The sequence below is a fragment of the Oryzias latipes genome, chromosome 22, assembly GCF_053564925.1.
Source record: "Oryzias latipes strain Hd-rR chromosome 22, Olatipes_Hd-rR_3.1".
NCBI classification, from domain to species: domain Eukaryota; kingdom Metazoa; phylum Chordata; class Actinopteri; order Beloniformes; family Adrianichthyidae; genus Oryzias; species Oryzias latipes.
The window spans coordinates 27,462,690-27,478,573 of record NC_136258.1 but is presented as its reverse complement, the minus strand read 5'-3'; the positions used below and the strand labels follow the sequence as shown (position 1 = coordinate 27,478,573).

General features: G+C 36.8%; 1 protein-coding gene across 13 annotated transcripts in view; it reads left to right on the top strand.

Moving 5' to 3' along the window:
* Positions 1-15,884, top strand: part of nrxn3a (neurexin 3a) — a 166,985-nt gene that overhangs the window by 146,963 nt on the left and 4,138 nt on the right. For 3 of the 13 annotated variants that reach the window (XM_078941124.1, XM_020713760.3, XM_078941126.1), the window contains 3 exons: positions 1,213-1,302; positions 2,619-2,923; positions 4,528-4,609. In XM_078941124.1, coding sequence (XP_078797250.1) covers positions 1,213-1,302; positions 2,619-2,923; positions 4,528-4,609 — 477 coding nt within the window. Of the gene's footprint in view, positions 1-1,212; positions 1,303-2,618; positions 2,924-4,524; positions 4,619-11,547; positions 12,073-15,884 lie in introns of all 13 variants that reach the window. The other 10 variants (XM_078941123.1, XM_020713759.3, XM_020713758.3 and 7 more) reach the window with 7 other exon arrangements.

Here is a 15,884-nt window from a genome sequence, read left to right as displayed (position 1 = left end):
TAAAGTATTTGCGCAAAGAGAATAGGGGGGAATGGAAAGACCCAAATGAAGTACATGTACCACCTAGACCCCAACAGGAAGATCATCTGTGAGCTGTTACCTAACCTTACACGTTTCTCTCAAGCCCTTTGTGATCCTTTCTTATAGTGCTTTTGGGAAACTTTTGGTCCTTGTTTGATCTGCAGCAGTGTTTGATTCCTTGAATGTTTAGCAAGTGGCAAGTTTTCAAAGCTCACCTGAACCTAGTTGTAGAGCAGTCAAGCCCAGATCCAGCTCAAACTGCAGGGTGTTGGTTTTGGCACATTTCATGTTTCAGCCCAGAATTCATTTGCAATCAAATCGACAATCCTCCTTAAGATAAACTAAAGTCTGTGATAACAACGAGTCAAATTCCAACTTTAAAGTCTCCTGTCATGCAACATTTATTCTTTGATGCGACACTGAGCAGATTCTCTGCATAGTACAAATGTCCATACAGTCTTTAGTGTGGATCTAAGAATCCATATGCTGTTCAGTAGATTTCACTTCAATCTTTTGTGCTGCATGTTATTTATCAACATTTCCTCTTTTGGATTTATGAATTAAGATAGAAGCTCAACAATGACTCTTTGTGTGAATAAAGTAAAATATTACAAACACAATTCTGTGCAGTGTTTCTGGTAAATGAGATCTCTTCTGGCTTTTCCTATGTTACCTTAACATTTAACCGTCTACTATACCATTGATGACAACATATCCACTGATTATATTTACTTCAGATCTGCTTGTTTTTGTTTTTTTTCTGTGATTTTTCATTTGAGGCCTTAAGAGAATGTTAGTCTCACTAAAGGCTGTTTAGTAGTGGGTGTTATATTTGAAACTAAAATGACGGTTTCCCACCTTGAATTTTCTTTAAACCGGTATAAATAAAACCTGAAAGTTCAACATTTTAATTCATCTCAATCACACCTTGAGTTTAATTGAACGACGTACTACTGTTCAAAGCTCCAGTAGTGTCTCCGTCTGGAGACAAACAGGATTTCTCTGCTAAGAGTATAAAAATTGAAAATGATCATGCAGCATGTGAGAATATGTTATCAGAGAACTAAATTAACTTAAATTTTCTGCTAAAATCTTTCTAACGTTTTAAGGAAGCTCAGTTGTCTTTTCTACAAATGGTACGACCCTGATGAGAGATAAATGTCTTCATAAATGTCTTCTTAAACTTTAAAGGAAACAGCGACGTTGAACGCTATCAAATGGCCAATAAGAAAATTCCTTTCAAATATACCAGACCAGTAGAGGAATGGCTGCTGGAAAAAGGTAATTTCTGTATGTGTGTGTGTGTGTCCGTGTGTGTTTGCGTGCGTGCGGTGGCTCTTAAAATTAAGAGCATGATCAATGTCACAATTTCATATTTGTATCAGGTTTCCATTCGGTCCAGATATGTTTTTGATCAGTCACATTAGCATTCATGTATCTGTACCATGAGACACACTGTTTGAAGGCAGTCATGTGACCTTCATAGACCCTCAGATAAGAAATAAATCTGCATTCAGTTAACAAAATGTCATCACTATCAATGTACTCAGGATCATTCTTGCACATTTATTACGGAGACATAGTTTGCTCAGAAATGGAGGTAAAGCTTTTAAAAGAAACGGATCCCACATCGGATTTATCCAGCAGCTAAATCAGTGTGCTTGCATTCACATAGGGAAGATGAATCACAGAATAAATTATTTGATGTCAGAAAGTATAAAAATAAAGGTTACCCATGTTTGAGAATGATAAACAAAATTCTTCAGGCCATGGATTTTATTTTTGAGACTCAGATGTTAAAACCTGCAGAGGTTTTGTTTTCATCAATGACAGAGAATAAAGACAAGAATGCTAAAGTTCTGCATGTAAAACATTACTATCATTGTTATTTTGAGGCACATTTTAAACATAAGGATGATCAATTTTATTGAAAGAAAATGAACAAGACAAAAAATAGAATACAATAAAGAGACGTATATTAAAAAAAGGCTCAATAGTCTGTGAATTTTACAGATTCATTTTCAGAACCAGCAAATATTCTATAGGTTTCTTTTGAAAACCCAGTTAGATTTTTACACTAGTCCAGTTCAGATTTGATTAATAGGTGCTCTAGTTTTTCTTTTCAATGGTTTTCATCATTTAAAAGTGTTTCAAAGTTGAGTCACATTTTAACTCTTTTATTTTGAAATCTTCTCTAAAATTACACTTATGTAACAGTAATATAGTTGTTGGAGAATAAACATCTGATTTTCCTGCAAACGTCTGTGGTAAAATTCTCTTTTAGGTTGTTGCTTCAGTCTGTGGGTGGAAAAAAGTTTTTAAGTAATTATTAAAATAAACATATTGATTTTCAAAATAAAAGGGCGGCAAAAGAGTGGATTCATATTTATACAAAATCTGACTCTGTTCAGACAAAACTGACACGATTCCCACCAACAAACTATAATAATTCCTACCAAACTTCACAGGTTGAAGATTTTCACTGAGCACATCATCAGATGACTGATGTTTTCATGGTTACATTGAAATCCAAAAATACATTTGATTACCCTAAAAAGTTGATGTAACATCTTATTAACTATGGATTTCTTCTCCAGGACGCCAGCTAACCATTTTCAACACTCAAGCAACAGTTTCTGTCGGTGGCAGTGATCGAGGCCGGCCCTTCCAGGGTCAGCTGTCAGGCCTTTACTACAACGGCCTGAAGGTGTTGACCATGGCAGCTGAAGGCAACCCCAACATTAAGATCAACGGCAGTGTGAGGCTGGTGGGCGACGTCCCCAGCGTGGCAGGCTCATCCAGAACCACAGCCATGCCCAACGAAATGGGAACTAACTTTGCAGAGACGACCACCATGATGTCCACAACCACAACAAGGAAACACAGATCTTCAACTGTGCAGGTAGAAGCAAAGCTCCTAAGTGCTAAACCTAAAACCTTTGACACAACTGCTGTTACGGGTGCATACGGGCTGTGTGCAGGCAAGAAATGGTCTAACCTTTATGGGCCGTTAAGGTGGCTTGTACAAAACAGCAAGGTTGCAGACTGCTCTGTGAGCCCGTAGAGCAAAAATGTTCATGCGCATCCATGCGATCATGCTGCAAGCAAAATGTTGTAGCGCACTGCAAGACACACCTGCTCTCCACTTAAGATTACTTCTACAGCCTTCCGCAAGCCGGCACAACCAAAAAACCCATGAACGCATGTTCATATGGGTGCTGTGGGCTAGATTACAAAAAGGTCAGACTGTACGCTGACGACTGAGTGTTTTTTTATGATGCATTTCTGCAGCCAACAATGTCTTAAAACAAAATCATGGATGTTGTGTAAAAACAAGTATGCATTAAAATAGATTAACTTCAGCTGAAAAAGACAAACAGCAATAAAACAAAGGTCTCTTTTATCTTTTTATGTACTACGTTTAACACAACACAATTATGTTTACCACATTTCTTTAACTGCAGTAGTTTATAGAAAAAATCCAACTGATGTGGAAGTTGAAAATTGAAGTTTTTCTCGGTTTTTCTTTGATCAAACTCAAAGCAGAAATTCAACAATAAAAGTTGGGTCTGCATAGGTTTGAATCAGAATAGAAATCTTTGATTTCCTGGATAATGAAGAGGAACAAAAATATTGTCTTTAGCTCTATACGTTTAAAGGCTTATCCAAGGTTTTGCTGGAAAATAAATAATCAGTTCATGTTTTTTTTTTTTTTTTGTTGTCAAAAGTAAAATAATAGATATATATAATTTCTGTTATGTGTTTTCAGAAGATTTACAAGAAGCTTTACTACAGATTCAAGGTCCATTTGTCACAATAAACACAAAACAAGTAAAAGACTTAAGAATAAAAATTAAAAAAGTCAGTATAAAAACAATGACATAAAAGTATGAAAAACAATAATATAAAACTATATTACAATGACATAAAAGCATAAAATATACATCTGCATAGTGTACATCAGATGATTTAATTTAAAACCATCAACCATGCAACCAGTATTACAGGTATACAGATCCTTCGACAGATCATCTTTGTACAAGTTCAAAAGAAGTGGGGATAAAATACCTCCCTGTCTTACCCCATTGGTCATACCAAATGGGAAAGAGACACCTGATCTCCACCTGACCATAATTTTCTGATGGGCTTACCAGAAGGCTAGTTGTTTTGGTACACTCTGGTTTTTCATTTTTATGAAAAGTTTGGAGTTATTTACCTTGTCAAAGGCTTTAGATGCGTCAAAAAAACGCAAAAGTACAGATGAATTATCTTGCCTGTACTACAAAAATGCAAATTTCTGTCCCATGTTGAGCTTTAAAATCAAACTGATTATCAGCAGATAAGATAAAATCATTAATTGTGTAAGATAAAATTCTTTCCAAAACCTTTGAGAGGACACTGGCTAATGCTCTAGGTCTATATTTGTGGATGCAGTCAAACAACATTTGAATCTTTCTTTCTTTTTTTGTTGTTATCTCTGCAATGACCACGGCTGCGCACAAGAAGCATTCAGCAGATGAAATGGTGTCGTCTGCAGAGTGTTCAAGCGACGACGAGGACCTGGAGGAGTGTGAAACAAGGCAACCAGGTGGGCTAGGTTAGTTTGCATTTGCTTGCTTTCTTTGTGCTGCCACTCATCTGCACCAGATCCGGATCTGAGGATCCCTTAAGCATCATGGTCCCATGGTTCGACAAAGTGTAACCTCAGAAAGCATTCTGTCCAAGGAAAAAGTAGGAACGTTTAAATGAAAAGAGAAATGAAGAAAAAAATGTTAAGCTGAAACAACAGCAAAGCCATTTTAAGAGCTACACTTGCACATGGGGTCTTCAAAGTGGTGAACATGGTTACCAATGGACATACAAATGTTGGCAACTCAGGTCAAAAGCAACAACTTTATGTCTTTTCCAAATTTGTATGGTGGCAAATCATGTTCTCTGCATTGATGCTGCAGAATGTTTGAGTCCATCACGTCATTGCTCTGCTGATTTCTAGTTTGAAAAGTCTTAAGTCTATGATTTGGAAGTGAGTGTTGTCTTCAGATTTCACTGATGTCTATTTTTGTTGTCATCTGTTATTCCTTATGTAGAGGCTTGCACTGGTTCGTGTGATAGAGAACAGATATCATTGAATTTCTGTGTACAGGTTTTCCTTTGTTTGGGTCATACTTTTGCTTTAAGATGTACTTGTTATTCTGTCTTTTTTGTATACAAATATTTCTAACATAAAAAAAAAAAAAAACGAAAATGCTGTCTGAACATTAAATAATCAGTTTGAAAGAATTTGGGAATCTCTATAATTTTTTAGGTGTTTGCACTTTTGAGAACAAAGTTGTTCAAATATAATTACACTTCATTATCCATCCAAAAACTGTAAACGATTCAACTTTTTCTTTTGTTTTTATCTTGGAAATGCACTGAAATTTCTCAATTAACGCAATCTCTATGCTGATATCTACACAGACTGCAAAAAGTGATTTCTTAAAGCAGATCAATAAAACTGCTAAATTAAATGTTAACCTTTTTAAAAAATAGTTATTATTATTATTATTTTTGCTGATGTATCTTGGGCAAAAATTATGCAAAGATTTGTTTGTTCTTGCTGTTGATTTAAACGTCATTCCCAAATTTTTTCAGAGCACGTAAATTCTTGTCGTGTAAATGGGTTTCAAACGGTGCTGTTTAGCCTGAGATCCTTGGGGATTTGTGAAGAAAGACAGACAGGGCCCCAATCATCCAATCATGTGTTTACACAGAAATTCACATCATTCTAACACTAACATTCCTGCATGCAGCATGCTTTCAATTTCCTCTATGATTATGTTGTTGCTTTATTAAGTCAATGCCTTTCAGCCATTTTTGCCGTATCTTAATATGGCCATAATGATATCATTCTCGCCTATTCGACAAATATCACAAAATACTTTCTTTTTTTTTGGCGTCACTGTCTTGAGGCATAGATTCTTTTTTTTTTTTTTTTTAAGGCAAACATAAAATAAAATCATTTCTGCCATCTACCTGAATGCAAAACAGAGTTATCATTCTAAAACTATCTCTTAGTCTAAAAAAGTGTTTTGGTCCAGATCCAATGTAAACTTTTTTTCTCTCTCTTTTTCCCCTGATACATTTGTTTGTTTGGTTTTCTTGCAAATTGACTAAAATCTGCATCTATTGACCAGAAATCACAAAGGTGGAGAAACTTTACAAAGGGTCTTGGTGCTGCACTTCTTTGAATGAATATTCTCTTGTTAAAAAAATGTTTATAATTAAACAAAGTTTCGAAGTCTGTGTCAAAAGATTTGGTGTCGGATCCAAATGCCATGTTGAACATTTGTGGGAACTAAGACAATACCTTACTACCACTGAATATTTACGTCCTTTCTCAAAAAAAAACATCATTAACTTTGGTGTTTTTAACATGTTCATATATGATGAACATATATGAAGAAAATTAAGCTTAAAGTTGTATTTTTGGGTGTTTTATCATCAAAATCGTCGTGACTCAGGAGCAGATGAAAAAATGTCATTGGACAAAAGCTTGTCAATTTGACATAGAACCTACAACTGCAAGCTGCAAGCTTCCTGCTCCGCTCCATTCTGATGAATCCACTTGCAGACAAATGGATCCATGAACGTCTTTGTTTTCCTGGTCTAAACTGGAATCTGGATCAAAACTCTACGTCTGGTAGGCTCTGATATTGCAGTTACAGTATGTTAGGTTGGGGTTTGTTAGATGCTGTAAGCTAGCAGGAGAGTGCAAAACAAAGGGATGATGGGAAATGGAGAAAGGTTTACTCCATGGCGACGGTCACACACCCACAACTCCGAGGCGAATTTCTTATAAACTACCGCTGCTCTGCAGAAACAATGTCTTTTTTCTTGTTTTGGCTTAAAAAAGCCATACTCATTGTGATAAGAGCTCAAAAGACGATTGGAGTGGAACTTGTACGTTTATTTGGGTTTGGTGAAGTTTTTTCCCTTTAACTGTTCAGGAGCTCAAACCCTCTGCTCTTTCTTTGTAACTGTAATGTAACCAAAACGTATCGAACCAAGTCTGTTTGGAAGGCGTCTGATTGATTGTATGCAAACTAGCACTTTTGGTTTAATGTGGACAACAAACTATGGTCCATTGAAACCAAACTGACCTACAACAAACAAAGTAAATGTGAAAACTCCCAAGTAATATCTCCACTGCATTTGATTACACAAGGTAGATGGCATAAATCGATTGATATTTTTATTCCTGGATTTCGTAGCATGCCTTTTTTTATTTGTGATTCCATTCAAACGACTTGCTTTTGTCTGCATTTCTGTTGAAGCTGTAAGCCATTTTTGCGGTCGCAGCGTCATCAAATGATCTGTTGTTCCTCATTATTTTATTTTTTTATTTTATTTCCAGTTGTCCTTTATGGTCTGTTTTGTTTTCTTTTGGAAACATCATCACATGATTCTGTTCTTTGTCACTTTTTATGTTTCAAAAAATTTCATAAGATGGCAACAAACTGTGTTTTATGACGATGCTCACATTAGCTGTAAATTCCAAGAAGGCCTATTGGGTTTTTTATTTCCCATATATTCTGATGCTTTGAAAGGTGATAGTGTGACATTTTAGCATTGTAATCTCACTTTTTCTTTGTTTATCTGCAGTTAATTCTGGCACCTGCATTTATTTATGTCATCAATAGTTGGTTCTTCATGTTTAAACAGGAACAATAGTCTCCTGTTGTCATAAGGATCCGTTTTTTCTAATCGAGGAAAAAGGAAACATGTATTTAAAAAACATGGGGACCCATATCATAGCCTTGGAGAACTCCACAATTCTATTTTTCATTTGCCATATTTTCTGATAGCCTTTTTTTTTAACTGCAGAATAGACACACATGTTTTATAAGGATAAATGCTAAAGTTCTCAAGACGATACATAAAAACCGCCACAACAACAACAGTCAGCTTTGATCCCTTAATTAAATTCTTGTGCATCATGTTAAATTCCAAGGTATTATTCAAGGGGATGAACCTGTATCATCCCCTGAGTTCTGAGCTCTTGCAGTTTCAAGTGGAACTTGAAAAAAGAGGGAACTGTGTAAAAACTATTTGCATGTGTAGAAACTTGATCCATATGTGTTATGATTGAATAACGAGAAATGAGCCATCTTATGAGATTACTCTGTTATCTTCCCCTGTCTAACAAAAGTATATTGTGTTGTTGGTTGTTTTCCCTCAGAAGACATGGCATGCTTAAAGCTGGTATCCTTCACATAGATTTGAGCAGGACAGTAAACACCAGCTGCTGGTGGTGTGTTTGTCTGCAGGATTTCACAACATTTAAATCTTCCCCCTGTCCTGTTTCTGTGCAGACGAAGCAAAAGGACAGAATTCCAACTTCTCAAAAGTCATTTTGCTCAAGTTCAGGGCAGGCACGGGAGACTCGGCTGGTAAACCAATTAAGTCTTAGGGATTGGAAGTTTGGTCTTCAGTCCTGCCCTATGTGAAAGTGTCACCAGACCAAAAATAAGCCCCTTTGGTGTTAATGTGAGAACAAAATTGTGGGAAACCTGAACTGAAGTTGGCATAGAGCAGGAAAATTGCTGATACAGACTTTCAGCATCCTAAATACCTTACACTTTACTGGAAAGTCCACTCTGTTAGAGATCAGAGATTGCCTATTTCTGCTTCTAGAAAATCTATATGTTTATCACTCTGACATGGGACGATAAAAACTGCATCTAAAACAGTTGTGACCACCTTTGAAATATTTCTCTTTGTAAATTTAGTATTTCATTAAATTTAGCTATCGGTTAGGGCTAGTCAACGTAAAAGAAATTGTGAACCTAATCTCCTACCCCTCCAGCTTCTCCCTACCAGTACATTCATCCCTTCAAGTGGAGAGAGATGGAAAAATATGGGCTTTGTCCGAATTCCTACGCTACTCACTGCATAGTGTACTAGATAGTGTGTTCGCCATTTTGTAGTGCTGTCCGAATCAACAATTCCAAAATCGAGTTCCCAACAAATGTCTCTGTAAAAAACCAGTATGCAACGATGCTCATTAGATTGGCGAATATAGATCACAATGCATTGCGTAAAATCAACTCTTGCAAAAGAAATTCATTTAAATGTAAACCATCAACGTTTGCCTCTTTAGAACACAGTGTTTTCATAAATAGCTGTCAAAAAATGCTCATATCAATTCGATTTTCACTTTGTGAAATCGGTGACGTCATATTTACCGTGAAAAAAAAAAGGGCTGAGCATGGTGTCCGAATTGCATTTAAAATCCAGGGCACTAGATAGTCCCACACTATTTCGTTCTTTAGCCGTTAGGAATTAAGGTGGGAATAATGACATATCCATAGCATCTCCAAATTCGGATGTTACTACCGCTTGATGATGTCATCAGTAGTTGCTGTTCATATATGTTAATGCGTAGCCAACAGCACTTGCAAAACACAAAACATCGATTTTATAACTTCAAAAAGTCACGCACAAACAAAAATCAATACTTACACTTAAATGTAATCGCCTCTGCATGACAGCACACCCACGTGAAGAAATGTGTTTCTTCCCCACACCACAGTGCGATGCGGATTACCCTACCTAACCCTAAATCACTATGTTTTCCCCTTAAAATAAACACTTTTGGACCCCCCACAGCTTCAAATGTCCCTAAAATCTGAGCAATAGGGAGAACATATGAAGGAAGGGAAGCAATTTGGAATGGAGTGCCAGCTCTAACAAACCCACCTACCTCAACGCTTAGGGTCTCATTAATATTTGCAGAGGTTTTACTCTGCTCCAAATCTGAATATTATTTTTTTCCCTTGTTCTATGATCAACATTAAGAACAACATTTGAAGCAACTTCCTTATTTACTACATTTGTGTTGAGTATAACCCATAGCTCTCCCTGTAGGCCACATTGAACTTTAAAAAAAAAACAAAAAGATTTTAAATCATCCATGATCTGTTTCAGATGTCTGTCGTTTCAGTTTAGCCTAACAAGTATCACCCGTTTTAATCCCCACACGTATTTTTAAATTATATTGGATTCTAATTGAGGTACAAAATTCCATTTATGTCGAGTAAAAAGTTGACAGTCCTTAGGGTTCAGTTCAGCCGTAATTTTTCTGTCATGTCAAAGTGAAAAAACATATTTTTAAGTATATATATATATTTTTTTCATAAAAACCAAAAGTGACAAATGTTGTGAAATTGCAGTCTCAACTCGCCAGCCTGCTTGTCCTTCGCCACTAATGCACACAGCATGCAAATATGATAGATAGCAGCTTTAACCTGATCTTCTGACTCAATGCATCATGCTTTTCCGCACCAGTATGAATAACATGCAAGTTTTAATTTTGCTCCTGTCATTGTTATAGTGAAGCTGTGTCCCCGTCCCGTACTCAAACCTTTATTCTAACGTGGAGTGGGAAAAAAAGAACATCTTTGGGTTGGTTTTCTTGTCCCAGCCTATACTTCATTGTAGTGGGATGAATTCCAGTGTGGCACAGACAGAAAACATTGCATCATGGTCTTGTTTGGCTACCAGAACACACTGTTACACGCGCCACGTGTTTGTTTTATGGGACCGGGACACAGCGTCCATCTACTGTCCGTGTAACATCGGTCAGTTCTTTCTGTGCCCAGTTTGCTGTGTTGTTTGTTTTCTACTTTCCCTAAATGCAACTTACTTTAAGCATGCATCAACATCCTGCAGTACAACTAAAACAAAACCAAATGATGATAGTAATAACCCATTCTCAGCTAGTTTCGTCTCACTCCGGTGTACAGCCGGACTGCACGGCCGGGTCATGTTTAAAGACTAACATTACAGACAGACTCTTCATCAGGGAACGCATGAGAGAGGAGCCCGTTGCGCCGTCGAGCGCCTCTCTCAGCAGTGTCTGTTTTCTATTGTGTGCATCTGGTTGTAGTGTGTGCAAAATTTAAATGGCTTTGTTCTTTCATCTTAACATTTTTCATGTGATAGTTTAAACGGGTCATTTTTTATCCAGTTGATTGCTGGCATTTTGGTTCTGGTTATGTTTTTTGGCATATCTGTTTTCTTGCTTTTCCTCTCTTAAATTAGATAATATTCATCCAAATCATAGAGTGAAATATTTTTTATATAATCTGACTTTTTGAGGTTTGGGACTGCTTCATTTACTAGATTGTGTTTCTTTTTCCCTGCTGAGTGATATCCTGACAAATTTAAACAAAGAACCGGTGCAAAAAGCAAAATCCAAGCTCCACTTCAAGCCTTTTTTGAACCCACAAAAACCCACAAATTAGTAGACAAAGCAGTTCCAGACCAAAGTCTTGCGTCACAATTTTAAGACTCCTTAAACTCTATTTTGACACGATAAATTCTGTTAAATATTATATTGACTTTAAAAAATGAATTGCATGGCTAAGAAGTTGCAGTTTAGGGTTTGTAAGACATGTCAGTGTAAGAGTTCTTATGTTTTTTTTTCTGTAGATGGGCATGAATATTGCTCATTGTTTGTATATCCCCATCCCTTCCTTACAGCCAAAAGCTCTAATGCCGCCCGACCGCTTCGTACTGCCTTTACATGGACATGGCAACTGACTTACACTGTCACCCTCATCATCCTCATTTCCTATGTAGTATGTTCATAGGTCCCACCCCTTCTTCACCTCCTCCCTTTTCTTCAGAAATACTGAAATATATAGTCATCCCTCCATTCTACACGAAAGAACAAATTAAGCAAAAACTGTAACATGGATAGATTATAGGTCCACATGAGTCTGTTGGAATGAAAAAATGCAGATAGACATTTTTGTAAAGAAGAAACAAATTATTTACAAGGAAAAACGACATAAAAAACAGAATTCTGGTGTTTATTTTTCTGTTATGTGGTGTGGATGTATGTGCTGTTGCCTCCCTGTACCGTCATGTTTTAAGAAAGAAACCAATCTACAGTGGATTTAATTGATATTTTTACGGTACCAAATGGATATCCAACATTTTTACATAACTTTTCCTTTTTAAATTCTTTTTCACATGCCTAAATCATGCGGGCAATTTGTTGATGTAAGTTGAAAACACACTCTATGCATGTTGAACTGGTGGTTAGTTGTGAGATTCAGTCTCTATGCATGAGCCGCATGTAATGTAATGAACTTGTGGGTGTTTGTGCTCAATTGTGCTATTTTGCATAAAAAATGTGCAGCATGAAGACGAGAACCACTATTAAATTTCAGCTCAGAGATACCAGAATCTGGACAAAACCACTGGAGCCTTGATCCCACCAAATGCCAAAGCTGGGTGGACGCAAAGCAACGCTGTTTCAAGATAAAAATACTTGGAATCTAAACCATTTCACCAATCAGAGTGGTTGTCAAAAATACATCTCACAGAAACATATAATAAAACAATAATCCACGGCACAAGCCATTCACTCAGGTTCTGCTTTTTCATAGAGAAAACTACTTTTTCATTTTATATCACAATCAGAATCTTTATTGTCATTATGCAGTGCATCATGACATTTATTTCAGCAGCACTTTTCCAATAAATATTAAAAAATATATGGGAATTTACTTAAGTGTTGAAGTATTATTTAAACTTTTTTTTTAATGATGCTATCAATATTTTAACTTTAAATTACGTCCTGAATAATTTATGAAAAGTAGTATTTAAATATGTCTAAAGACTTTTTTAAATTAAATTCTAAATAAACAAGAACAGACGAAATGTAATTACAAGGTTACATTACATAAAGCATATAGCTTGTTTACATCTTTTCAGGTTGGATTTTCTTTCACATACACATCGTCATGACGACATAGTGGCTCCTAAAATATTTAATAAGCGACTACAAAATAAAACACGCTTTTTGAACTATCGTGACTCTTCCACCATTTATGCAATTGACGGACACTAGCATTCAAAATGTAACCAAAAGCTTCAAGAGTAAATGTAGCAAGGAGAACTACATAGCTAGAAAAAAATAAATAAACAAACTGAGAGGGAAACCAGGCATCCACAGGCTTTGAACAGGCTGAAGCATAAATTCATCTCAGCACTTTAGCCGCCTCTCAAGCAGGGGTTTCTGGGAGTTTTTAAACTTCCCTCCAAGCCTGGCGATCGGTGGAGAGAACTCTTCAGTCAGCTCTGCAGGAGTTGGGATCAGTAGACCTTGACAGATGCTGAAATTCACACAAATGCAAAAGACCAGGGGTCATAACAACTTAATTCCATTGGATTTTGACACATAAAACAGCCAGCAGATATGCACCAATATGCAACGCTTTACACTTCTACTTTACAGTAGTAAAGTGTTGCATAATGGTACAAAGTTTTTATTTTCCGCAACAAAAACAGCTTATTTACATTAACTGAATAAACACTTTATTACTGTAAATGTTGCATCTCTGCACAAAGCTACTTTTCTCTGCTTCAGAATCCATTGAAATGACGTTCATTGTGTAAGCCAGGCATGTCATAAGTCCGGCCCAAAATTTCCACCGGCCCACAGGCTCCTGTCAAAAAATCAATAATATGCGCCCCCCAACACTTTCTAGAAATTGTGTACAATTTCTCGATTAGTTAAATTTTGTTACTAGCCACGGTTAACCAGTGGCAAGACTGACGCGGGACACTTTCGAGTTCATTTTTCAATAAGAAGGAAAGTTGAAAGCTCTTTCCTTGTATTGCATATGTATTTAGACATATGTCTGTTCTGTTCTATGTGAAGAGATGAAAAATATCCAATTCTAAAAAAAATTTTTACATGTTACAATAAGAGTTCAAAATACGTGAGCTGATTGGTTGGCCCTCACCAAATCTGGTTCTGTTTGAAGAATTGTGGACACCCCTGGCATTGAATAATTACAGTAATTCAAAGAACTGCAGCTAAAGCTCGGGTGTTAAACTTTAACAGTTGGTAGGACTTAGACTTTCAGCTTACCTCCAAGAAGCTTTTGGCCACAAAGTTATTTATGAAGTTATTTTGGGTCATAGTTTAACAAAATTTTCATGTCACAGTGCTGCTCCCGAGATAGAATTGAAAATCTTTAAAAGTATGTCAAACTACTCGTAGCACAATGGAGGCCAGTTAAAAAGCCAAAGACAAGAATGGAGGCTCATTAAAATGGGTACACTAATTTGATGAGTTGAACATAACCGGTGTTCTGCGTCATGTGAAAAACCCTCTTTGCTGAGCAATTAGTTTATTAGCATGGGGGGAGGCCTTTGTGGTAATGGCCTATCAGTGGAGCTCATTCATGAACAACCTCCAACGTGGTCTAGGATTATGCTCATTAAAAACCTTTATTATAGAGACCTTTAAGGAGCAGTTTGAGCAGTGTTTTTTGAAATAGGTCGTAAAAATGTTCCAAAACAGAAAAAGTTCCATCTACTTCACACAAAGTAATTAATTAGTTTAGTATGTAAAGCAATTTGAACTAATCATTTTCTGAGTAAATTGAAGAACTCCCTCTCTCTCTCCTCTCTCTCTCTCTCTCTCTCTCTCTCTCTCTCTCTCTCTCTCTCTCTCTCTCTCTCTCTCTCTCTCTCTCTCTCTCTCTCTCTCTCTCTCTCTCTCTCTCTCTCTCTCTCTCTCTCTCTCTCTCTCTCTCTCTCTCTCTCGCGCTCTCTCGCTCTCTCTCTCTACATATATAAGTCTTTGTGAATCTGTTCTAGATCTGTGAATTGTTTGGGTCTATTTCTATTTAAACATAGAATATGACAAAACTTTATTTAGCATAAATGTTCAGGAAACTTACATACTTTATTTGTATTTTATTTTTTTTGTAAAGAAAAACTACCATGCCCCTACCGTATTTACTTTATGGAACCCAGGTCCAGACTTGCACTCTCCCAAAATGTGCCCCCTGATTGGTCGGCTCAAATGGTCTGATCAGACAACGCCCACTTTTTCTGTTTCAGCTCTGCAGTCTGAATTTCCAAGCAGTAGTTTATAATCCCTGTTTCAGTCAAAGATTTTGGACTTTTTCAGTTTCAATGCCTCAGTTGGGGCAAGGTTTGCTTTTAATCTCCACAAATGTAACACAAAAGCTGAATTAACTAACAAATGAAGCTAACTTTTAGAGTAAAGTAGCTATTGTTCTCTCTTCACTTTAGTGTCTATAGATGACGGTTTCTTAACCTCTCAAAACTCCCTGTTCTGCATGTTTTCGGTTCCCGCGATTAAACTCGCTTTCCTTTAATAACTGTTCCTATCAGGCCTTTATAGAAGTTCATGGTAAGTTTACGCAGGACAATAAAAAACATGTAGAATAGTCATTTCAGAGAACCTTAGCTGCATTCACATCAAATGCAATTTACGCTGTAGGCATGTCCAGTTAAGTTAATGTACAGACATGATCAGAAGTCCTGGCCTGTTTTGAGCATCAGGTATATAGCGGCGCTCTAGCTGCAGCCCATTTTCTGAAGTTTCCAATGTTCAAATATCTGAACTTGGGCAAAGTTTGCATCATATCAACCATTCAGGATCTCAGATTTGGCCTGTGATGTGTTGATGAAGTGATCAGGGAAGCGGATTCCAAAACCTATATGGAGGAAATTTTGATCATTCTCCTCCTGAACTTTACAATATTTTTCTTATTTTTATCAAAGCAAGAATAAAAATAAGAGTGTGCTAATTTTATTCATTTTTTTTCCATCCTCTGATGCGGGACAGCCAGTCATCAAACTGGATCACAGAGAGTAGCACTGGTAGCGGCCACCATTCAGACGCAGCTCCCGCAGTAGACTGTGAAACTCCCAATGCTGGAGAGTCTCTGAATAGTCTACTGAACCCAGACTGCCAATTTTATTAACATAATTTTGGACAAGCATCGAGCAGCAAAGTTGACACAGGGTCAAAACAGAGGTGGAGT